Source organism: Anastrepha ludens, chromosome 4 (genome assembly GCF_028408465.1).
Source record: "Anastrepha ludens isolate Willacy chromosome 4, idAnaLude1.1, whole genome shotgun sequence".
Classification (NCBI taxonomy): domain Eukaryota; kingdom Metazoa; phylum Arthropoda; class Insecta; order Diptera; family Tephritidae; genus Anastrepha; species Anastrepha ludens.
Genome location: NC_071500.1, coordinates 21,222,338 through 21,246,875, shown reverse-complemented (window position 1 = coordinate 21,246,875; position 24,538 = coordinate 21,222,338). Strand labels below are relative to the sequence as shown.

Here is a 24,538-nt window from a genome sequence, read left to right as displayed (position 1 = left end):
GTTAAATTTGCGATAAATCACGGATGATAAAGTGAATGAGTTGGATACTTAATATTTCGCTAATGTCATTTTGGGTTTTTTTGTTTTTATTTGTAGACAGCAACACACATTTACTGGCAATGGCTGCTCTATAAATATCCCGATTATTGTTGCGATATAAACAAAATGGGTTATTGCTTATGTTCACATGCACATTACAGGTCAACTTACCTAAAAATCAGATCTTCCAGTTTATTTTCAAATATGCGAAATACTTAATTGCTGATTTTATTAGAAATTGCGGCGTCACAGTTGATTTACGAGTTGACTTTCATTTTCAACTCATAAAACTACGGTTAATGTATTGTACTCGTATATAAATGTGTATGTGTATGTATGTATGCATTGGAGCCAGAGTTGTATGTATTTTGCTGTTGATAAATGATCGATAGAAAGAAGATCGCATGCAGGAGATTTGTTCGTTTAAGAATTTCAATTACTTTTCAAGACAAATCGGTGTTACTCCACAACGTTGTGCGCTTATATATGTACATTCTAGAAATGTGCATACATATATTATATATATACTCGTTTTCGACTTCTTTGCCGCTTTATATGCATACATACACACCTATACATATATGACTGTATGTAGTGCCTAGCTGCAAGTTAACTATAAATTAATCACATTAACGCTTAGCACCAAAGTGACTTGATATCCATCAGTCATCAGTAACCACACTAAGCGGATTTACTTGAAGCTCTGCAATTCGATTTTTATTATTTTTGTTATTTTTATTTTTTATATTTTATTTTGTAATTACTGCTTTAGTTTTACTATTCAAGTGGTAATTTAAAATCGAATTGTCATAGAAATGTTAGCTAACTTTATTATCTAAGAGCTGTTGAAATGTTGTTTTAATTGCGCCTACTTCCAGGCAGCAGTTAGTTGGGTTTGTTGAACGTCTTTGAAATTAAAGTGCAAGAAAATCTATTTTGCTTATTAGCAAATATATGTATGTACTCCTAAGCATGTACTTATACATGCACATACATACACATGCACATATGTATATGCTTATTTTTTGTCAGCTAAACCATTTATTTGACTTGGGAGTTTTTGTTGCTAATGGATTTATTCACTTGAAGAAGATGTTGATTGAATATCGTAACCATAGCACATCACCGGCTATGCGGCCTAGTGCGCTCAACAGCAGCGCAAAACTACTAAGTGTACGCTTTTAAGCATTATGCTATATTCATATACATACATACTTGCTTGCATACACATTCATACACGCAAATGCAAAGCATCATCAGCAATATGGCGTTAAATTTGATATTAAGAGCTTGAGAGCGACTTTTAATGAGTTCAGATTTCAGTGATTTTTAATTTATATTTCTTTCTCACAGAATTTGTTTTTGCTTTTTAGTTTGGCATTCATAATATATTTTTCAACTAAGTATTTTAAACAAATTTTTTATTTATTTGTTTTTTTTTTATATTTTGCTTAGTGCCTTTGACAATCGCTGGGAGAGTGTGAGGAAGCTAACTATGTTTATGCATGCATATTTTATTATAGTTGTTGTTGGATATGCTTTGGTGTTACTTTAGTTGGGCTATGCTCTTCGGCTAAGATTGGGGCTAAGACATGTGCTTGTTTAGCTAGTTTCATATAAAAGCATTCGCGGCAGCGAATCCATCAACAGTTAGCAAACGCTTTACAATACAGCAAGATGTTCAAGATTGTGAGTACATATTTGTTTGGAAAATAAGAAACGAGAATCGAAGCAACTTTGAGAATTTCGATGCGTGAAGAAAGAATAGGAATAAATAACTATTTGACAATTATTGTGTGTTGCAAAATGTCAAAAGCTGAGTTATAAGTGAAAATTAAAAATTATCCTGTTGACATCGTCGAGTTTTAATATAAATCCATATATATTTTTTGATAAAAACTGAAATGTGAAAAATCGAAATAGTGTTTCGTGTTAGTGAAATCAGTTTTTTTACAAATTAAGTTAATTCAAAGTTATTATTATCAGTCTACATTTTTGGGTTGACTGTGAGGCTGCTTACGGCAGCAGTCACTTCAACGTAACCTAATTTGGTCCGAATAAAAAATGTGTGATTGATATGTTTTGATTAAATATACCTATATTATTAAATAAATAATAATCAATAATTTGGTTAATTTAAAAATCAAACTACTTACAAATAACCAAAAAGTGTATAAAACAAGTATATTTTTAATAACTATTTGATTTTAAAAACTATCTAAATATTAGTAATTATTTTGTAAAGATTTTTTCATTAAATTATAAACAATTTTTTTTTAGTGTGAAATCCAGAAAAAGTGTTAAAATGTTAAAGCACAAGAAATGATAAAAAAATTATTTTAAATATTTTATAGAATTTCACATGTACACAAGTTTGTTTTAAGTTTGAACTTCTTTAATTATTTATTTAACTTTTTCAAATCAATAAATAAATAAATAATTAAATGTTTTATAGAATTTCATATGTAAAATTTTAAGGCGCATTAAATAACTGAAAACTTTTTTAATTTTTTAACTTCTTTAATTATTTCTTTAACTTTTTCAAATCTATAAATTAATATATACTTAAATATTTTATATAATTTGCTTTATAAAAATTTAAAAGTTATGGTGCATTACTGAAAACTTATTTTAAACTTCTAACTTTCAAAGAACTTTAACTTTTATTTTCAAACTTCTTTAATATTATCTGCAGTCTAGAATATTTATACGAACATATCTTTTTTAAATTTTTAATCAGACGCGAAGAATAACATTTTAATTTATTGTATTTTATTTCTCCATTGGAAGTGAAATTAATTTTTTGATGTTAAATAATCAGCCTTCTTACGGATTCTAAATAAGAAATCATTCCCATAAATTAGAACGCAACAGAAAAGAGGAAGGATATAATGAGTACAAATTTTTATACGAAATGAATCCAGTTAGAAATTTAATCTAGCATAGTAAAAACAGGACTCACTTGAACGATTGCAATTTTCAAATTAATGTTGGAACAGTTTATAAATTACGATTTTTAATGAAGTCTTTTTCTTAAGTTTCTTTTTTTGTTTTAGTTTTTAAAAGTGTTAGTGCTTGTTAATCATATTTTTTTGCACAACATGATATTTATTTTTGATACGAGTAAAATTAACCTGCAACCTCGCTAGCACCTACTTGCCCTAGCTAAATCATTTGAGTCAAAGTGGTAAAACTCCTTTTATTTATTTTTGATACGAGTCTTTTAAACTTTAGATAGTGAGAAAATTTATAAGGCATCTCTTCGTTAAAACAAATTCGATGGTCAGCATAAAAAATGCGCTGTCTAAAAACATTCCGTGCTCGAAATTTCTCCATCTATCTATGTAATATTTTTATATGAATCGACGTGCAGAACGTAACAAAGTTACGCTGCTATATTCTATGGCATAAATGATATCAACATAAATACAAAAAATACTAAAAAATATATAAACATATCTGAGCAGGAGTCTGCTACTGAAATAGTCCCACCCAACCCAAATAAAAAGTGCTATTAAATATGTAATTTCCTTTCACTTTCTTCACTTCTTTTCAATATTACCTGCTGTTCTTCTTACAGCTGCTCCTCGCCGCCCTCTTCGCTTACGCCTGCGCCGATAATATCGACAAAGACGCTCAAGTGCTGAGCTTCAAGAACGATGTCGCCGATCCCGAGGGTAACTACGCGTACGCCTTCGAAACGAGCAACGGAATCCAACAGCAAGAGGCCGGCAATCCAGTGGGCGTAGCTGGCCAATATGAGTATGTGTCACCCGAAGGCGAAAGGGTGTCCATCAGTTATACAGCCGATGAAAATGGTTTCCAACCTACCGGTTCACATATTCCCACACCACCACCAATTCCAGAAGCCATAGTGCGCGCTTTGGAGTACATTGCAGCGCATCCCTCTGCCGCATAAAACGTAAGACAGTAGATGGAAAGTATGTAGAAGATTTGCAGTTGAAAAAGGGCTGTGCTGCAAATAGTGGGAAGTGATGTTTAGCATAATATAGAGAGGCCATGTTGGAAGCTAATGAATTGCATTGATGAATTATTTAATAAATATATAAATAATAAATAATAGTTACCTAGTCAATCTAGTTTTCTAATAGGCAATGGGATGCATTTTCCAAGCTCTTCTTGCTACACTACTAAAGTACATAGCGTTGCATACATGCATGCAACATATATCTATGAGTACATATGTATATATTGTATATAAAAAATAGCGCATAAAGAGCCATTCTTTCATAACAATAAAAAACATGCATACATACATATGTATTGATTAAAGAGCAAACAGACATTGACGCGGTACTAAAACGTGTTTAATTTAAGCGAGTTTCATATATGTACATAAATACATACACACATACATATGCATATTTTACTACTGTATTAATTAAATCATATTTAGAATACAATTGCAACAAAGTTTTCCTCATAGAAAAAGGAAATATGAAAAGAAAACAAAATGTGTTTCATTCAAATTGTTATAAAAATTTCAAGTTTGGGACATAAGAAACGTGGTATTCGATAACTGATATATGCGAAAAAATTGCGAAGTATCTTCAGACTCAATATAAATATGCAAATAAATTCTTACGATACTCATACGATAAAGTCGTAGAATAGGTATGTTTAGTAGAGATACATATTGACATATCAAGAGATATTTGCTTTGGTCTAGCACTGAAGTGAATAAAGATCCAGCAGATCCGTGGGCCATACTACTATATGGTGCGCATAGAAAAGCTCCAACCGTGAAAGTGTTCGAGAGGAAGAGTGGACTTTTCAAGTACAGAAGACCGTGACTTCGCTTCGTGTTTCTAATTGCAGTCAGTTAAAATCAGGAAGTATAAACGACTGGCCCGCTTAGCGAAATTTGCTTATGCGCTTACTACGCCAATTAAGAATATGTATAAATTTACAGAGAATAGCTCTCAAGGATTTTCCGGAATAGTCGAAGATCTTCTTCATCCTCGTGCTAACCGGAGCCAGTTGGAAATACAAAGTGAAGCCAACTCCTTCTATACCTGATCTGTCCAACGCAGAGGAGACCTTCATCTTCCTCTACTACCTCCACCTGGTACTGCATCGAATACTTTCAGAGCCGGAGCGTTTGTATCCATTCGGACGACATGGCCCAGGCAACGTAGCCGCTGGATCTTTATTCGCTGCACTGTAACTATGTAAACAGAAAGCTGCATCGCCTGCGATACTCGCCGTTGCTAACATGCAAGGGTCCAAAAATCGTCCATAGAACGTTCTCTCAAACACTCCAAGGGACGTCTCATCGGATGTTGCCATCATCCAAGCTTCTGCGCCATACGTTAGGACGGGCATGATGAGAGCCTTGTGGAGTGTTAGTTTTATTCGTCGAGAGAGGACTTTACTACTCAATTGCCTGCTCAGTTCAAAGTAGCACTTGTTGGCAAAAGAGATTCTACGTTGGATTTCAAGGCTGACTTTGTTATCGGTGTTAATGTTGGCCCTAAATAAGCGAAGTCTCTTACAACCTCAAAATCACAACTGTCATCAGTGACGTGGATGCCGATACGCGCGTGTGCCGTCTGTTTGCTCGATGACAGGAGGTACTTCGTTTCGACTCGGACGATCTTTTCCAGCATCAGATTAAAGAAGTCACACGATAGAGAGTCACCCTGTCTGAAACCTCGTTAGATATCAAACGGCTCGGCTTATATACCAGCCATATATTGCTATATGCATATGCATATAAGTTTACATATAATCATGCAACTTGCAGCCTTTGACTAACCAGGCCAGACAAAGATAAGATTCAACGGATATCTGTCGGCAATCCCTTACTTGGAATCCCCAAGGAAGAGGCAAGAGGGACCGATCATAACTACACCAATCTACTGCAAACTCTTGAATAATGTTTATTTACCTCAAATATTCTGAACTCTAACTGAGGGTTTTATAGTTCAACCCATTATAATTTATGACACTTCAGTTGAGAGGCCACCATATTTCGGCTGAATAATTTATAGATGATCGATCAGAACTTGTCCAAGTACAGTGATGAAGTTCCTTTTCGGATTAACTCTTCTTAATAACTCTATACAAGCTTAAATTACTAAGGAGAATTCTTAAATAAATTCAAAAAAAAGTTTAGAAATTTATAAAATTCATTCTTTCAAACTGAAAAGTCAAGTGGAATAGAACTTGAGATCTCATTGAATTCTCTTAACACGCGGACAATAGGAGCATTACGCGCATAATTCGAGTTAAGAAATTTAAGATGAAATGGGTAAGTAGGGCGTATAATCTAGTAGGAATATGAAAGTGAATGCTACGTGATAGGGATGAACAACCAATTCCTCCTTTAATCACACTAAAAACAAAAGACAGTGAGAGTATAGACCTTCTATTCTCTAGAGACTTTAAATTAATTAAAATCAAACGGGAATTATATAAAGGGATGGGATTTAAGAATTTTAACGACCTGAGAGCCTGTTTAAGGAACACCTTCTGTACACGTACAATTCTCTCAATAGCAAATTGGTGGCAAGACCTCCAGATAAATCTGGAATTTATCGAGACTCTAAAAAAGGAAAACAGAGTAGAGAAAAAGACAGGTACAACTCAACTCTTCATGCGAGTTTTGCTCTACTTTGGGTTTGTTTCGATTCGGCATCAAACCTTTGTGCAAAAATATATGAATTTACAGTCTTAGTACTACAGATATATTAGCCCGGCAAGGAGACTAATAAAAAAATGAGTAGGTGTACTTAGGGTGGGCTAAATGGGGAATCTTAGGCAATTGCATCTGTTTCGATATCCCTTTAGTTGGTATGACATGCATCGGTAAAAGTGACTTGCGGTTGCTCAGAGGTTATCGACCATAATGGCAAGCGCTCGCACCTGCACCGGAGGGGTCTTTAAACACGACGTCTGTCCTTTGAATGTCCCACCTTATCTGGATCTAGATTGATTTCTTTTAAGGTCTTTACAGTTGATCCTTCTATTCATAAGAATATGGCGACCTAAGAAATTTTATCTTTGCTAGTATTGCCAGTGGATGGAGGATGGTTCTATGGTGGTATGCGTCTTGTTATTTTTCCACAAATAGAGGCACCTACAATTTCAAGTCGGCAGATGATTTTTATGACGAGTTCATGGCAGAAATGCACTCGGACATGCGTCAATGCCTGCCGAGGGACGACCGCTATTAGAAAAAAAATGTTCTATCATTTGGAGTTTCATGTTCGCAGATTCGAATCTTCTGCGCATCTGAATAATAGTCATCCAAGAACCTATTCGGCTACGGTGACAGTACATTCTTTATTATTTTCAATCAGGAAATTATCAACTCGAAAAAACTAAAAAAAATTTAAAGGGCTGGGGGTAGTCAGAATTTTCAAAAAATTGTATTTTCTTTTGCATTTTATTACAGTATAATGTCTTAAAAATATTGTGTGAAAATTTGAAGAGAATCCGACAAATACTTTTTGAATTACTCAACAATTATTAAGGGGCGCTCGGGCGCTCCGGAATCGATAGCAAAACTGTAAACGCGTTTTTTCTCAAAACGATGTTTTTTGAACTGGTGATCACTGTAACTTAAAAACCGCTTAGTAGATTTTAATAAAATGTATACTGCTTTTGAAAAACATAAGAAACAACACCTGATCGGTTCATTTTTTTTTATTTCGATTTTTTTAACAATAAATTGTCGGTTTTTTCTCGAAATCCTTTTTTTTTTTTTTGTTTTCAAACTCCATTTATTCCATACAATCTGTCATAACAATAACGATAAGTACTATTTTTACCTACAATTTAAATAATAATAGCTTAGAGTAAGAATTCCCAGTGGAATTCGTTACTTAATAATGAACAACATATAACATATACATATATTATACAATTTTACAACTTTTGCATTTACGTATATTATATTACGGTTTAAATCTTTGCATTAAATCGTTAGGCTGACATTTTTTTAATCTTGAGGAGTAGCTTATCTTGGAAAGGTTATTTGCTCGATTATTCGGATGAGTGGCAAGTCGGTTGTTGTATCTCTGGCTGAGGTTGTTTATTTCTTTGAAAACTGTCGTAACTTTTAGGTCACGGTGCAATATCTCGTTTCGTACAAACCATGGCGCATTGGCACACATGCGGAGCACCTTTGACTGAAATCTTTGCATGATTTTTAGATTTGATTTTTCTGCTGAGCCCCATAATTGAACGCCATACGTCCATATCGGTTTCAGAATAGCTTTGTAGATAAGCACCTTATTGTCTAGTGTAAGTGCTGAATTGTAGCCGATTAACCAGTGTAGTGATCGCAATTTCAGCCCAAGTTGCTTTCGCTTTAAAAATATATGCGATCGCCAAGTAAGACTAGTAGAATACCCAAATATTTGGCATTATCTGTTTGTGGTATTGGAACGCTGTTAAGAGATACGGCAGGACATGAGCCATTTCGAAGAGTGAATGTTATCTGCGTCGATTTGCTTTCGTTAGCTTTTATGCGCCATTTTTTCATCCAGCCGCTAACACTGTTAAGGTTTTCTTGTAATTCTAAAAAATATTTCCTGAGGCCACCGTATTGTTAATTTTGAAAAAAAGCTTCGTTCAGGCACAAGATTATCTGTTAATAAAACTAATTTCTCTTGTACGATTGATTTTAGATGAATATCCAAGGACTTGTGATGATCACCGCAAAGGGCTTCAGGAGAAACGGGCTCCACACAAACACCTATAACTTTTGCAATTATAATTTTTTTTTTTTTTTTAATTTTGCTAAAGTCTAGTCGAAATATGATATATTAATGCTATGTTTTAATTTTTGTAAAATAAAGCAGCTGACTAGCAAACAAAAAAATTATTGAAAATCATCATTTTTTCGGGCCTCTGACTGCCCCTAACCCAATCAATCAACTCTACTCTTGCCTACAAATTTTAAAGTAACAATTTTCCACAAGAAATTTTGCTGGAAAGGAAATGTTTATATACTCTCGCGATTTCATCTCTCTCGCAAGTTTTTTGAGTGCATGAAAACTAACTGCATTAATGAACAATAATTATCGCAATTTATCAGGTGCGCGAACATACCCATTGAAACTTACGCAAGAATGTACATAAAAAGGTGTATAAATTACAACACAAAAAAAAAGAGAAAATCAAGCAATAATATCTACATATGTAAATGAAAGAAGAACACACTTAACACGCTTAAGTTTGAAGAATTTTTCTACATCATCAAATTGCTCGCCAGCTTAGCAGTTATTCCCATGCTACATATGCAGCTGCTGCGGCTGAATACACGCTGATGGCACGTTGTTGATCAGTCTAGATTATGTAATAACTGTAGAGAAAACAATGACAAAAAGAATATACGTACGAACTAGCAAAGCATTAAAATATGGTATAAATTAAATGCGAAAAAAACATGAGAATTGTAAATGGCCAGAAAATTGAAGGTAAAGAAGTATACACAGGAACTGGTTACAAGCACTTTGCTTAACTATTCAAATAATTCTTTAGCAAGCATCATTCGGCTTCTTGGAAAAAATAAATAAACAATGAAAATTATGAAAAAAATGGATGCGACTTGTCTCCTCATACGCAAGTTCAGTACACACGCGCGTTGCTTTTCGTGAAGGCCCATGCATGTTGCGTTATGCTGATGCGGCCGCCACGACATCGTTACCACTTACCTACTACTCCACTTCATATCCCGATTCGCTTTCAACCACTGTAACCGCAAGTTCAACCACAACAACACCTCACACCTTACACCGCCTACCAATAACTCACTTCAAAGGCACCCCAGCTTCCAGCTACTGAGTACCTGCCACCGTCGCATACATCGCAATTACTGCATTCACCCCGCATACTCTGGCTCGAACACCTACACCTACATACATACATATGCATGTATGTACATGTACATACGATTGCAGTCAATTGACTTTTTGGCATATGAATGTAGGTCAGTGTTGAGTGTGTGACGCTGATGGTGGCTAATTTTTTGCTTCTTTATTTTTTCGTAATCTGGTTTTTAATAGCTCTCTTATTTTTAGCCAATTATGCATACCTACTTACACAAAGCGCATCAGACAAGATGCGCACCACGTAGGTGCCTACATACTTACATACATTGCCACATATATCATGACATATATTATATAAAATGAATATTAACAAGTCAAGTGGCATATCTCGTTTCCAAGATTAACAAAAGTTATTGATTATTTATTTTTAGCAATATTTGTTTCTTACATTGAACTGGGCCAAAAAATAAGAAATAAAATAAAAAAGCTGCATAACAACAAATAATATATTATAATATAAGAAATGCAAATTTTAAAAGTTATTTTTGTTTTTGTTGTTTGCTAATTTCGCATACATTTCATTAACAATCAATCGGTTTATAGTTGTAAGGTGCGTCACAGCAATGTAATGTGCTTGTATGAGTGTATATATGTATTTAGCAAGCAGCGAGGAAAAGATAAATGCTTGTGGCCATAGAAGTTAACATCTTCTTAATAGTATTCACGTAAAACGCATTTCCGGTGGAAGTGAGCGTATTTCAATGTTAACCGGCGCTTAATGACGATTAATGCTAATAACCAAAAAAGAAACTTACTGTTTGGCGTTATTCTTTAACATATTGGTCGTACTGACACAAGGCGTATTTGACAGCGTACGAGTAAAAACTAATCGTTGGCGTTCACCGTTGTTTATAATTAATGACAGTTTAAGTTAGCTATAGAGATTGAGTTATGATCAACACCAATTATCATTTACATATCTATACATACATATGTATATAATAGATATTTACATATACGCTTATATGTCTAACCATGTGTATAATTGTGTTTGGCCGAGCTTCTTCTCCAATTTGTGGTGTACAAATCGCTAATTTGCTGCAAGAGTATCATAATATAAAAAAAAACATTTTTAGTCAAGTATGCAGATACTACCACCTGCTGTTGTTGTTGTAACAGCATAAACATTCCCCATACATAGCGGCAGGATAATCACCTACCCTGTGAGAAATCAAATAGATTAACGAAACCGATGCAAGACAAGTCTTGTCGAGGTCCTATGCTCCCGAGAGGAGTAAACACGAAAAAAAAAAATAAAAATAAAAACATATACGGGAATGCTGCTGAGGCCCGCTCTTCTTTTACGCTGTGGATCTATTAACAGTAGTTCTATTCGTCCAAAAAGCCAGTAAAAAATAATAGGCTCGCCGAAGCCAAGTCTTTCTCAAGCCCAAGGTCTTCATCTTTCTCAGCTACCACCAGCTGGTACTGCATCGACTACTTACAGAGTCGGAGCATTTGTATCCATTCAGACGACATGACCTGGATTTTTAACCGCAGAATCTTTTTCTCAAACTGTGCAAGGGACGCGTCGTTCAAGCTTCTACGCCAGGACGGGTATGATGAAGGACTTATAAAATCTCAGTTTTGTTCATCAAGAGAGGACTTAAGGAGGGAGCCTCATGTAGAAGCCTCAAAAAATCTCGATAATCTGAAAATATAGCATCTTAAGAATATACTCTGAAATTTTCATGCCGAAATTCTCAATATTATAGCTTCTACAGCCCACTAACTAGGTAGAGAGCGGCCCGCGCTGTACCTCAAACTTTAAACTCAATTATCTCGAAACGCCTTTTTTAAAAACTGCTCGTGTTGTAACTCAAAAAGTTATCGACCGATTTGTTTGAAGTTTAATATCGGAAGGATAAACCTAAAATTTCAGATATTTCGCGTTGATAAATTACTTTTTGGGGGTTAAAAATGTCAATAAAATAGCCCAAAATTCTGACTTTTTTTTAAAGGATTATTTTATAATTAATTTTATACTTGTTTTTAATTTTATAGGTTCATCCTTTCCGCTAATATGTTATAACAAAAAACCAATTTCATTTTTTTGTTTCAGATCGATAGATTAAGAGCAATAAATAGAGCAGTTTGGGACCTTGCGCCGTAGGCAGCCGACAAGAAATTATCCTGAGCCGCCATTTTGCAAAAAAATGAAAAAAAAGGTTTTTGGACTCTCGAAAGGTTAAATAAAGTTGTGTTAAATCTTCAAAATAATATAATTATTTTATCACCTTTAAAAATATGTTTAAAAAATTACCGATTTTGAGGCTTCTACATGAGGCTCCCCCCTTAACAACCCAATTGCCTACTAAATCCCAAACAGCATCTATTGGCTGCTCGGTCACTAAATAAACGAAGTCTCTTACAACTTCAAAATCAGTTCAAAAACTGCCAACACCCACATTAGTGCCGATACACGACTGTTCGTTTGATGCCAGGAGGTACTACGTCTTATTGTCGTTCACCACCAAACCCAATCGCTTTGCTTCTTTATCCAGCTTTTGAAAAGCAGAACTAACGGTACGGATGATGTCAAACCTTCGACATACGCCAGTAATTACACGATCTTGTAATATATGATTTCTCCTGCATTTAAGTTCCTCTAAAGAAATCAACCAACAGCTGTGCACCCCTGTTGGAAACTTCGTTTGGTATCAAATGACTCGGAGACGTCTTCCACAATTCTAACGACGCTGGTGGTATTGATTGATCAACGTCATTTTGCACATCATTGCAGTTTCAACCAATAAATCTCCTTTTCAATCTACTCGTCTTTGCCCCTTTAGGTGATACAATTTCAATGTATGTACGTTCCATCGATAAACCCTTTAAAAACCTTGCAAGTCTTTGAGTATACGAACGCGATTTGGCCACATTTCGTGCTAACTTTTAATAAGTGTTCGCATTTACACGTATTTTAAAGCGCAAATGTCAGCGGAAATAATTAAATGTATACAATTAATTGAAAATCACGCGTGTTTGTACAATCACAATTTATAAAAATATGGACTAATGCACTTGCGCATGCTAGTATTTTGTTTTTGAATGACAGATTTTACGTTTGCCACCAGCTCTTTAAAAGTATTTTTAGATATTCTGTAAAATGTTTGAATTTTGGAGTCATTCTCTTTAAGCTCCTTTGGTGCGAATGAATAATCGTTTGTTCAAATATTTTTTTAATATACTCGTATAGACTCACCCATTGCTTTCTTTTTCTTTTATTTTTTTTTTCTCTGTTTTTGTAGAAGATAATTAAGGGGTACCAGTGATCTAGAGCTCGAAAACTTAGGGTATTTTCAGGAATTTTTTTTTTTTCATATTTAAAAGCGAGACTTAAATTTTTTAAGCTTTTTATTTAACTTCTTTTACATACACAAAAGAAAAACATTTTAATTTTAATAATTTCAAAAATGGCGCTGAAGTTGACCCTCCGAAAAATTGGACCTTGACGGTGTTGCCCATTTTGGCTCTTCTATTTATCTGAAACACAAAAACAAAAAAATATTAATCAGTATGACTTTAGCTATGCCCCCTACTAGAATAAAAAAAAAATTACAAAATGGCGCGGTTTTGAATTTGAAACTCTAAAAATTGGGGTTTTTTCAGTTGTTTAATAAAAAAATACGATATAGTTGAAATAATAATATGATTCTAGTACAAGCGATAGCCATTGATGTTATGGACAACATATTAAAATTTCAGACGATTCGGTTGAATAGTTTTTTTTTTTGTTTTGACAACACCAGGCCGAAAAAGTAGTTTTGAGCTAATTAAGTTTAAAGTTTTAAGAGTGGCTGCGAGAAGAATCTCCCTCTACCTGCTAGAACGGTTGTAGAATCGAAAAATTTGCAGTATATTCTTAAAAGCCTGTACCCGAAATATAAAAAAAAATTATTTTTTGAAAATTCTAGACCACCGGGACCGCTTAAGCAAAATAAACTCCTCTTCATCACTCCACATCTCCACGCTTTGAATTTGACGATTGAAGTACGCCTCGTTTGCGGACCACCAAGCGTATCCGCCATAGTCATGCTGGGCAATTGACGAGCCGTGTGCGAAAGCCATTTATGTTAGTATCTCTTTAGAAAAAATGTATATTTTCTTTTACTAGGAAGGCATTCATATTAAATTGTAGATTTTGTAAACGTGTTTCTCGAATTTTTTTTTTTTTTTGGGGTTATGACGTTTTTCTAACACAACAAGTGAAATGAAGAGCCCTTCAGTTGTATGCCAATATTATTCCAATATTTTCCATACCAAAAGTACCCTCGGAGCCTTGCGATTGGCTGGCATAGTGCAACCTCTATAAGAAAAATGTTTTGTATCGAACCCAGAATCAACCGAAAGGAAGTTATGCACAATCTCTCTAAGCCATTGCGGCTGCCGATACTAACATGCAATTTAATTGTGAAACCCCTGCAGGCTGGAGTAACCAAGCTTGGTGGAAACAATTTTAATTTATTTTGTCGCGCATCAAATTGAATGAGAGGTGTTTCGAGTGTCCGATAATTGATGAGTTCATCTATTATATTTTGTTTTAACAACTTTATTTGTGCGTACATATAAATGTACGTATTAGGAATTAGACAGTGAAGGACAAAATTTAATTTCTTAATATAAATTCTAAGTAGGTAGTTAACTTACCAAATACAAAAGTCTCTATTTATTTGATGTTTATGTAAGCGTCAATTATGTTAAAGGAGATGTAATTCTACATTTCAAGGTTTAGCTATGCATACTAACAAACATGCAGTTTCGGAAATGTTTCACGCCGTGTTAGTCAGCCAAAAATTACCAAATTTAGAAGTATTTGGTTTAAAAAATTTAAAAAGTGTTCGAATTTTGTAAAAAAAAACTGTGGAAAAGCAGTTATTTGAGTAGTCACACCTTTGACTGAAATTATGTAGATAAATAGAAGTGTATTTCGAAGATGTGATTTCTTATTTCCGGCAAACAGTTGAAAGATGAAATATTTTCAAATCTTATATTAGCACCTTAAAGTAAAATTTTTGTTTATCGCACCATTACTCGTTACAATGATACGGGTAGCATCGCGAAAATTTTGGAGGTGCTCATCAAAAGACAACAACGTCACGTGAAATAGTTCAAAAGGTGAAGAAGCGACTAGAGCGAAATCACGACGAAATGCCAATCAAATGGCGAAAAAGCTAAAGGAAAGAAAATATCTGACCGTAGCATCCGCCGCATACTGCAGAATGATCTCAAAGTCAAGCCTTACAAGGTCCAAAAGGCGCAATGTCCCACACCAAAGCCGCAACAAGTCAGACTTGAGAGAGCGAAGGAGTTGCTTTGCTTGGCCGAAAGTGGTCGATTTCCGAACATTGTGTTTTCTGACGAGAAAATTTTTCCAATTGCGCAATTCGTAAACTCCCAAAACGATAGGGTTTATTTGATCGACCGTTTAAACGAGAATTTGAGTCATCGATTGACCACCAGGAGGCAGCACCCGTCACAGGTAATAGTTTGGGCCGCTGTAACTGCAGATGGGCGCTCTCCAGTTGTTTTCATCGAGCCTGGCGTCAAGGTAAATGCAAAATATTATCGGGAAAGTATTCTGGAGGTTGTCTTGAAGCCGTGGGCAGACAAACATTTCGGTGGCAGTTCATGCACGTTTCAACAGAACTCTGCACCGTCTCATAAAGCTGGAGTAAACCAAGAATGGCTAAGAAAATCAACGTTCCGAACTTCATAACGTCCACACAATGGTTCTCAAATTCACCAGACGCGAAACCGGAGAGCAAGGTCCGAACTAAAAGATTCACCAGTCTCGAGGTGCTGAAAAAAGCCATTGTTCACCTGCAAGCCACATTCGGGCAACTTGCGATTCGTTTCTGGACCGTCTCAAGGCCATAGTCAAGGCAAAAGGTCATATCGAGCTAAAGTATTGTATTTTGATTCTTAATTTAGTATTATTTTCACACATTTTTTACTTTGAATTGAATAAAAGTAATTTTCCAAACTAAATTTAATTTAATTTTCCAAGCTTGATTACATTTCGAGTGCCGGACACTCTATTTCTATATATTTTGACTTCCTGCAATTCGGTTACGAAAAGGTGTACCTACAATTTTTTAAACATGTTTGCAACCTTTTCCGTGTTTGTCGATGACTTCTTCTTTTAAACTTCTTGAAATCTCTTGTTCTGTGCAAAAAAAACTGAGCATTAGCAACAGAGTGTCAGGGACGTCATATTGTAATTCTTATCAGGTCTGTTCACGAAGCAAATAATTTGTAACGATGAGCTCAACTAAAAAGAAATTTACTTATTGGGATTTTTTCCGCCAACAATTTAATCTGCTGTAAAACTTGCAAATCGGTACTTTTTTGATATTTTTCTCTTAGACAGCGAATTCTCGGAAATTAAGTCCCTAGATAGTTTTTACATGAACGGGGTCTGTGCAGATTGTACAGATAGCACGAACACATCCACCAATACTAGACGGAAGTCGTCGTAAGGATTTAAGGCGAGAACTCCACTCCAACGTTCTAGACGCTGTGGCTTTCAGCACTTTACTGAGCTAGGAAAGGATCGATTATATGGCAGGTTTAGATTAGGTTTTTGTGGCAGTCGGCTTAGAGGAGCCAACTCACTTAGATCATGTAGGTCCGTTGTGGTACGACTGTGTAACACGGTTTATTTTTCATGGAACTAGTTGAACTAGAGCCAAAATAGTGCTTTCCTAACAACCTTAATATACTTTTAGCTAGGGCTGGACAGTTACAAAGGAAGTGTTCTACTGTTTCTTCCTCTTCCTCGTCTCTACAACTTCTGCGGTATTCATGCGAAAATATTCCTAGCCTAGAAGAGTACCAGTGGCTCATCTAGCTGAAAGCTAATTTAATTCCGCTTGTTGCCGCCGTTTCCAGTTGATACTTAGAGGCAATAAGATAACAGGAACAATATGATTTTATAATAGTCCCCGGAAAATAATAAAACTAAATCACTACTATAATTTTTTTTTTTTTCATTAAAGGGAACATACCTATACTCATATAAAAAAATTCTTTAAAAATACTTTCTATGGCGGTATAAAAAAATAAATAAATAATTGGCGCGTACACTTTTGTTAGGTGTTTGTTCGAGCTCCTCCTTGTGACGTGCCTCTTGATATTGTTCCACGAATGGAGGGGCCTACAGTTTTATGCCAACTCCGAACGGCAATTGATTTTTAATGAGGAGCTTTTTCATGGCAGAAATGCACTTGGAGGTTTAACATTGCCTGCCGAGGGGCGACCGCTATTAGAAAACACTTGTTCTATCATTTTGCTGTTTCAATATATATTAGACTTAGTCAAAAAAAAAAAAAAACACCTCAAAACAAAATATATGTAATACAGTTGACTTTACACTGGACAGCTACAAAAACAGTTAGCGCTTTCAATCAAGTGGTTATAAAATCGGTGAACTTCCCGGCTTCAACTACCCAACCAAGTTATCACCAAGAACTACCTCGTTTTTCGACGGCATCACTAACTGCACGACTTTCAAACCACGTCACAATAAGAACCACTGCCCCATTTCAGTACCTTCGCCTACACACCGAAATAGGTGACCGTCAGGTATTACACTCAAAGGAGTTAGACCTATGTGTACATTTAGCCATGTGAAAAGAAGAGATATTCATCAAAGTTACCTGGAGAAAAAATGATGTTCTGTCACATTCGCTAGGATGTTCGACCATTTCAAAAGTGCTTCCGTATTAAAGAGCGTTAAAGATAATCCATTTAAAATGTTGACCGCAACGGCGCTACGAGTATAATTCGGTCATCCGTATCCAATTTTGCATGACTCGCTGAAGGATTTCGTTCGGTATCTCGTGAATAACTTTAGTAATGTTGGTTTCCAATACCTCAATCGAAGTTGGCAGACACAAAGTATTTAGACTATACATTCCCCACAAATAAAATCCCAAAGACGTAATATTACACGATCTTGGTGGTCAATCCACTGGCCCGAGGCGAGAGATAAATTGCTCACCGAAACGACTGCTTACTGCGTTGTTACTGTTACTCCATAGTTTCACGGGCTGTATGGCAAGTAGCAGCGTCTTATTGGAACCATATTGTTATGGAGTTAAGGGGTACAATTTGCGGTATCAAAAAGTCGTTTATCATGGCGCAAGAGCGTTCGCCATTCACTGTTAAAACAAAATTTAAATTATTTTACAAAAACACGTAAGAGGCCTTTACATCGGGTGCTTCCTTGGATTTGGTAAAGAGATACAAGGGAAGAGTGGAACACTAACTCAACATGGATAAATGATGACTCACAAAAATGGTACACAGATGGTTCCAAAACGCTCCAAGAAGCACACAAATCCCTATCACTAAGTTCAGATACCACGATTTTCCATGCGGAGCTCTTCGCCATAATGGAAACAGTGGAAATCATACCCAAAAGAGGGTTCGAGAAAGTAAAAATTAAAATACTTTCGGACAGCCAATCGGTTCTCAAAGCCTTGAATAGCTCCACATTCAAGTCAAAAGTCCTAATAGAGTGTAACAATGCACTCAACAAACTGGCCACTAATAATTAGTTCTCAGTGATTTGGGTACCAGGACGTGAGGGGCACTAAGGAAACGAAAATAATATAAAATAGGAAACCAAAAAATGGATCCAAACTAAAATCAGGGAACTCTGGAACGGCACAAGCGGCCTTAATCACTTCAAAAAGTTTTTGAACTATAATGCCAACAGAGCAACATCTGCTCTAACCCTAGATAAAAAGGGCCTCATATTACTCTGTGGAGCACTTACAGGTCACTTTGCCCGTAATAAACACTTTAACACAATAGGGTTATCTAGTAGATCATTCCGGTTCTGCTGTGATGAAGAGAAGTCTATGGAACATATAATCACCAACTGCGAAGCATTAGGCCACAGGAGACACGGAACCCTGGGCTCGTACCTACTACAGGAGTGGGACTTACAATTTCTCCCACCTAAGGTGCTGGTTCGATTCCTCTATATAGTAAATAATTATGATAGTAGTAGAGATAATGTGGTAGTAGTAGAGATAATGTGGTTTTTTATATGCTTTAAATTGACTTTTGATCTTCGATTCTCCTCCATTGTAAGTTAGCGCATACAATTTTTGGCATCAATAAAAAAAGTTCTATTGAACGCAATTATTGTTTTTCTTTAGTTCTTCCATATTTTAAATTACATCATTTCTTTTATCTAAAAAATAAAAGTAAAATATTTAGTATAAGTATATCTATAAAATTATATCTACGTAGAAAACCAACCAATGTACCTCTCATGTTTGAACCCTTCGTGATCAGGAATTTAATTGTTATAGAGAATTCGGGTGAATTTCTTCATTTATATATGTTACAGAAATTACCATAAAATAAGATTTTAAATAAAATTTTCAAACTACATTAATGTTATTTTATTATCATACAAATTACATGCTTAGACGAGAAAAAGGTCTTTATTTCAGTGACAAAATATCTACATAGATATGTCTGCTTTTTTGGCGGATTTTGATTACAATACAGCTTTAACAAATAATACAAATTACAACACTTCAGCACAATTATTAGTCTTGGACTATTTACATAAAGAAACTTTACCTTTTTTCTTGCTCATATGTATGTATGTACAAAGTAAAATAAACTAAATATTAAAGTCTGAAAAGACAGATTTTATATTTATTAGCTTATAGTCGAGTTTGGTTTTGACTGAACATGACATAATGTAAAGCTTCTTGATTTTGATGTTTGTGATAAAACTTAAGTCCCAATAATTATCACAAATCTTTTACGACTAATCACATATACATACATATACTTGTACAAAAAATATATAACACATTTCAGATTTAAAACTTTCATATTTATAGTTTGCTCGGAGTTGTGGCTTTTTGCTTTGCCAGCGGGCCATAACGATTTATAAAATCATTTACTTGCTCACTAATGCGTTCAGGATGGTTTATGTGCACATGATGGGATCCATCCACCTCCGAATATTCAAAACTCGATTTCATTTGCAAAATTGCTAATACTTCATCATAATACTTCTTATCCTCGAAATAACTTGAATGACGCGCTTTAATGAATAAATAGGGACACTGTATACGTTTAGCCATTTCTACACAAAGTTCCTGTGATCCAACCAAATAATTGTAAAACTTCAGGCGACGATCTCGACTAAAGAAATACTTCTCGGGATATTTTTCCGATTTTTGTATGTTGCGTGCCAACATATGTTTACAACGGTCTTTATTAATGGAATGGAATGTGCCAATAAAAATGCGTTCAATGAGTTCGTCAAAGGAATAGCTTGGTGGCTCTTCCTGAGATCGATTACGTTCATCCTCCTTTACAAACTCACGCATACGCGTTTCCACTGTGCGTATAGCACTGGCGGGTGGACGTTGATGTGGTTTTAGTGCATCAATACCGATAACCATGTCCACTTTATCCGGAAAAACAGCGGCGAATACAAATGCAATGATAGAGCCCATAGAATGACCGACTAAGGAGACTTTTTGCCAATTATATTGCTTCATTACAATTAATATTACGTATAAATTGTCAACCAAATTGTAGTAGCAACCATTTGGCAGTCGAGATGAGAGTCCATGACCGGGTAGATCAATCGAAAGGAACGGCACCTCTGGTGACAAAAGAGGCATAAGTAAGTCAAATGTGCCAGCATTATCTTGCCAACCATGCAGGCCTAGTACGGGTTGGCAGTTTTGGGGGCCAAACCATTTACCGGATAAATGACCCCAAGGTACAGGAATAGTAATCTCTGCAAACTTCAAACGAGAATAATATGCAAATATTAAAATTTAGCACTTGTGTAACTTATATAAATATATTTACCTCACGAATCGGTGGCTCATCCGTTAGATCTCCCGCATGGCGATAACGCCGGGTAAAATCATCTTTGGACTCCATTTGTTGTGTGAAGCGTGCAATATTAGATTAAATGTGTTCCGTAGATTTATATTCACCAAGTGATAGTAAATTATAAATATATATGCGTGTGTAGAGGTTTTACTTTCATATGCACATCAAAGCAATCAGGTACTGTAAGTTAGATGGTGGACTTTGGTTTGATTTGGTAGATAGATTTAACAAATTATACCTCAAATTTACCACAATATTTGTCACCGTAAATGATGTTCTCTACTCCACGAGGAATTTAGTGCTAAGAGTCGTTTTTTAATACGAATCTGCATAAATCTATATATTTAATAATTACAATAACTAATAATCAGAAACCTTTTACCGTGTACCTTTAAACTCTTATTTAGTAGATTAATGATTTTCTAAAACTGTCAAAGTGATGAAGTTTAAATAAAAGCAATTGGCAGCACTCCCCAGCCGGATTTCGTGAAAAAGTAACGCAGTCGGTTAATTTTTATAGAATATAGAAGTAGTTTGTTTTTAGTTTAAAACATTTTAAACAGTTATTCCATTTATTTCTATTGCTCTCCTTCGAAACAACATTTCTGTTAATTTCTGAATAAAAATAAAAGTTGTGAATGTCAGCAGAATATTTCCTTGAATCAAATAGTGCTTCATGTCCAAAATGGAAATGCTAGTTTTGAAATACTGAGATGCTTCCATAGTATATGTAAACTAATAGGCTTATCAGAATTGTTTCGTTGAGTCTGACAGCAATATAGCTTATGTGTATTTGAGTCGAAGGCGCCACATAAAGGGTTTTTCAATAAGGGCGGGTAGATGTTGAAATGGAATAAAATGGCGTTTGCTGTGTGGCACGTAGCGCCGTCCTGCTGGAACCACATGTCGTCTAGGTCCATATGGTTCAATATGGGCCATAAGGAATTGGAAGGGCCACCACGTCTACCGAAAAATGGGCGCAATGCGCGCAACGTTTGCGTTAATGAACACTCATTTTGATAATAAAGTTTTATCAACTTGCCATGATGATTTGGCATAAACAACTGAATAATAAACAAAAGATTTGACAGATGTCACCAAAACAAAATGGCTGCCACAGGGCGCCAAAATCGACCCGCGCCAATTGAAAAACGTTTGCGTTATTGAACACTCATTTTGATAATAAAGTTTTATCATTTGAACGTGCTGTTCAATCGTGTAACTTGCCATGATGATTTGGCATAAACAACTGAATAATAAACAAAAGATTTGACAGATGTCACCAAAACAAAATAGCTGCCACAGGGTGCCAAAATCGACCCGCACCAATTGAAAAACCCTTTACGTGCCGTACGCCATGCCGGAATGCACAAAAACTGGCAGCTTTCTATGTAAATACTATTGCCGTACGGCAAGTTCGGCGAAAATGCCAACCGTTTATAGAAGTATAATTTTGTATCGCGCTAATTTTTATCGATGATGTTTTTTTATTATAATAATATAATACAGAAAATAAATGGAATTTAAATTAATTGAGTAAATTAAAATGCGCCTTATCTTTTCGATAAATGCTTGAAAGAGTAAAGAAAATAGAGAAAAGACTTGACTTAATGAAGTCGTCCTGAAAAAGGAATACGAGTCCCGTTTTGGAAGTTGTGGTCCATATCGATTACTATAATTTATATTAAAACCCTCTTGCGCTTCAATAAGCATTAATTGTATAATATACTAGCAAACCCGGCCCCCTTCGCTGGGCACACTAAAATAGAATAGATATGGTTTAGAACAGAAAATATATGGTTTTCATATTATTTATTTATTTATTCTTTATTCAAGCGCTTTGGCATAAACAATATTTTTTGTTTTTCTATTTGTTTTTGAGTAAATATAAAATATAAATTGAAAATCAGGAAAAAAGAAGATTGTTTTTAAATTTCAAATCAACGCATATGAATAACTAAGAAACAATCGTCTTTTTTCCTGATCATCCATGAATTTTTCGTTTCAATTTATATGTTTTATTAAGCATTGGAGCTTTTTTAACCATTATCCATTTATATTTTTCAAAAAAAAAAAAACGAAAAAAATTGTTTTTTCCACGAACACATAATTTCATTCGGATTTCACATTAAATTCTCAAATTTCGTAAGAAATTATTCACTGTTCCAAAATCCACTCTAAAAAAATTCACAAACAATTTTTACATGTTGCACTTACGTTTTTTCCTTATGGCATCCAAATCAGAAAGAAATATTGACACATTGTAACTCACACTGTCAATTTGACAGTTCAGTTCCGCCCCAAGCGTTAAAAAAGTAAGCGACATTATGGCTGGCTCAAAAGAACGCTGTACCCGTTGCCACTGCTCCGAATTACATCCAAACTTTACGAAACCCATTCTCAATACTTACTTAACAATGTGCATAAGTTTGGTTTAATTCGGTGCAAAGACACGGCGGGTCCACGTTTTGGCATATATTTCGAGACCCTAGACATCAATAGGTATGAAAATTACCCCGTATTAAGGCACTTATCAACAGCTTTCATTTGATACCCATATTGTACATACACAACCAAAGGTTACCCGGGTCCACGTTTTGACCTATATCTCGAGACCCCAGTCACGGAGCGGCATGAAAAATACTCTGAACTAAAGCATTCACCAACAGCTTCCATTTGATACCCATATTGTACATACACGTCCGAAGGTTACCCGGGGCCACGTTTTGACCTATATCTCGAGACCCTATCTACCAATAGGTATTCAAACTATACGGAAATCATCTTCAATACCTACTTAACAATGTGTGTAAGTTTGGTTTAATTCGGTTCAAAGACACGGCGGGTCCACGTTTTGGCATATATTTCGAGACCCTAGTCATCAATAGGTATGAAAATTACCCCGTATTAAAGCACTTATCAACAGCTTTCATTTGATACCCATATTGTACATACACAACCAAAGGTTACCCGGGACCACGTTTTGACCTATATCTCGAGACCCTATCTACGAATAGGTATCCAAACTATACGGAAACCATCTTCAATACCTCCTTAACAATGTGTGTAAGTTTGGTTTAATTCGGTGCAAAGACACGGCGGGTCCACGTTTTGGCATATATTTCCAGACCCTAGTCATCAATAGGTATGAAAATTACCCCGTATTAAAGCACTTATCAACAGCTTTCATTTGATACCCATATTGTACATACACAACCAAAGGTTACCCGGGTCCACGTTTTGACCTATATCTTGAGACCCCAGTCACGGAGCGGCATGAAAAATACTCTGTACTAAAGCATTCACCAACAGCTTCAATTTGATACCCATATTGTACATACACATCCGAAGGTTACCCGGGTCCACGTTTTGACCTATATCTCGAGCCCTATCCACCAATAGGTATCCAAACTATACGGAAACCATCTTCAATACCTTCTTAACAATGTGTGTAAGTTTGGTTTAATTCGGTGCAGACACGGCCGGTTAGCGAACACACACAAAAAGTTGACTTTATTTTATATATAAGATTTTTTCAGTTTGTGTCCGAAAAATCCAAATATCTTACGGAACCCTATTTTTTCCAAAATAAAATGTAATCCATGTTACTCGTGGATAATGTAGTTTTCGAATGGTGAAAGAATTTTTAAAATCGGTCCAGTAGTTTTTGAGCCTATTCGTTACAAACAAACAAACAAACAAACAAACAAAGTTTTCCTCTTTATAATATTAGTATAGATTTCAAA

At 35.3% G+C, this 24,538-nt stretch overlaps 2 protein-coding genes across 5 annotated transcripts; one reads left to right on the top strand and one right to left on the bottom strand.

Moving 5' to 3' along the window:
- Nucleotides 1–1,688: 1,688 nt before the first annotated feature.
- LOC128861458 (pupal cuticle protein Edg-78E-like) lies at nucleotides 1,689–4,502 on the top strand. Its single transcript, XM_054099599.1, has 2 exons — nucleotides 1,689–1,728; nucleotides 3,620–4,502. The coding sequence occupies exons 1-2, from the start codon at nucleotides 1,717–1,719 to the stop codon at nucleotides 3,956–3,958; spliced, it is 351 nt and encodes a 116-aa protein (XP_053955574.1). The 5' UTR covers nucleotides 1,689–1,716; the 3' UTR covers nucleotides 3,959–4,502.
- Nucleotides 4,503–19,300: 14,798 nt separating this feature from the next.
- LOC128860346 (probable serine hydrolase) lies at nucleotides 19,301–21,505 on the bottom strand. 4 transcript variants are annotated; one of them, XM_054097825.1, is made up of 4 exons: nucleotides 21,182–21,505; nucleotides 21,031–21,118; nucleotides 20,766–20,972; nucleotides 19,301–20,698 (listed from the first exon to the last, which is right to left on the bottom strand). In XM_054097825.1, the coding sequence occupies exons 3-4, from the start codon at nucleotides 20,838–20,840 to the stop codon at nucleotides 19,772–19,774; spliced, it is 1,002 nt and encodes a 333-aa protein (XP_053953800.1). In that variant the 5' UTR covers nucleotides 20,841–20,972; nucleotides 21,031–21,118; nucleotides 21,182–21,505; the 3' UTR covers nucleotides 19,301–19,771. The 4 variants fall into 4 exon arrangements, with proteins under 4 accessions (XP_053953800.1, XP_053953802.1, XP_053953799.1 ...); XM_054097827.1 differs by having other exon boundaries at nucleotides 21,042–21,118; XM_054097824.1 differs by having other exon boundaries at nucleotides 21,031–21,505.
- Nucleotides 21,506–24,538: the final 3,033 nt, after the last annotated feature.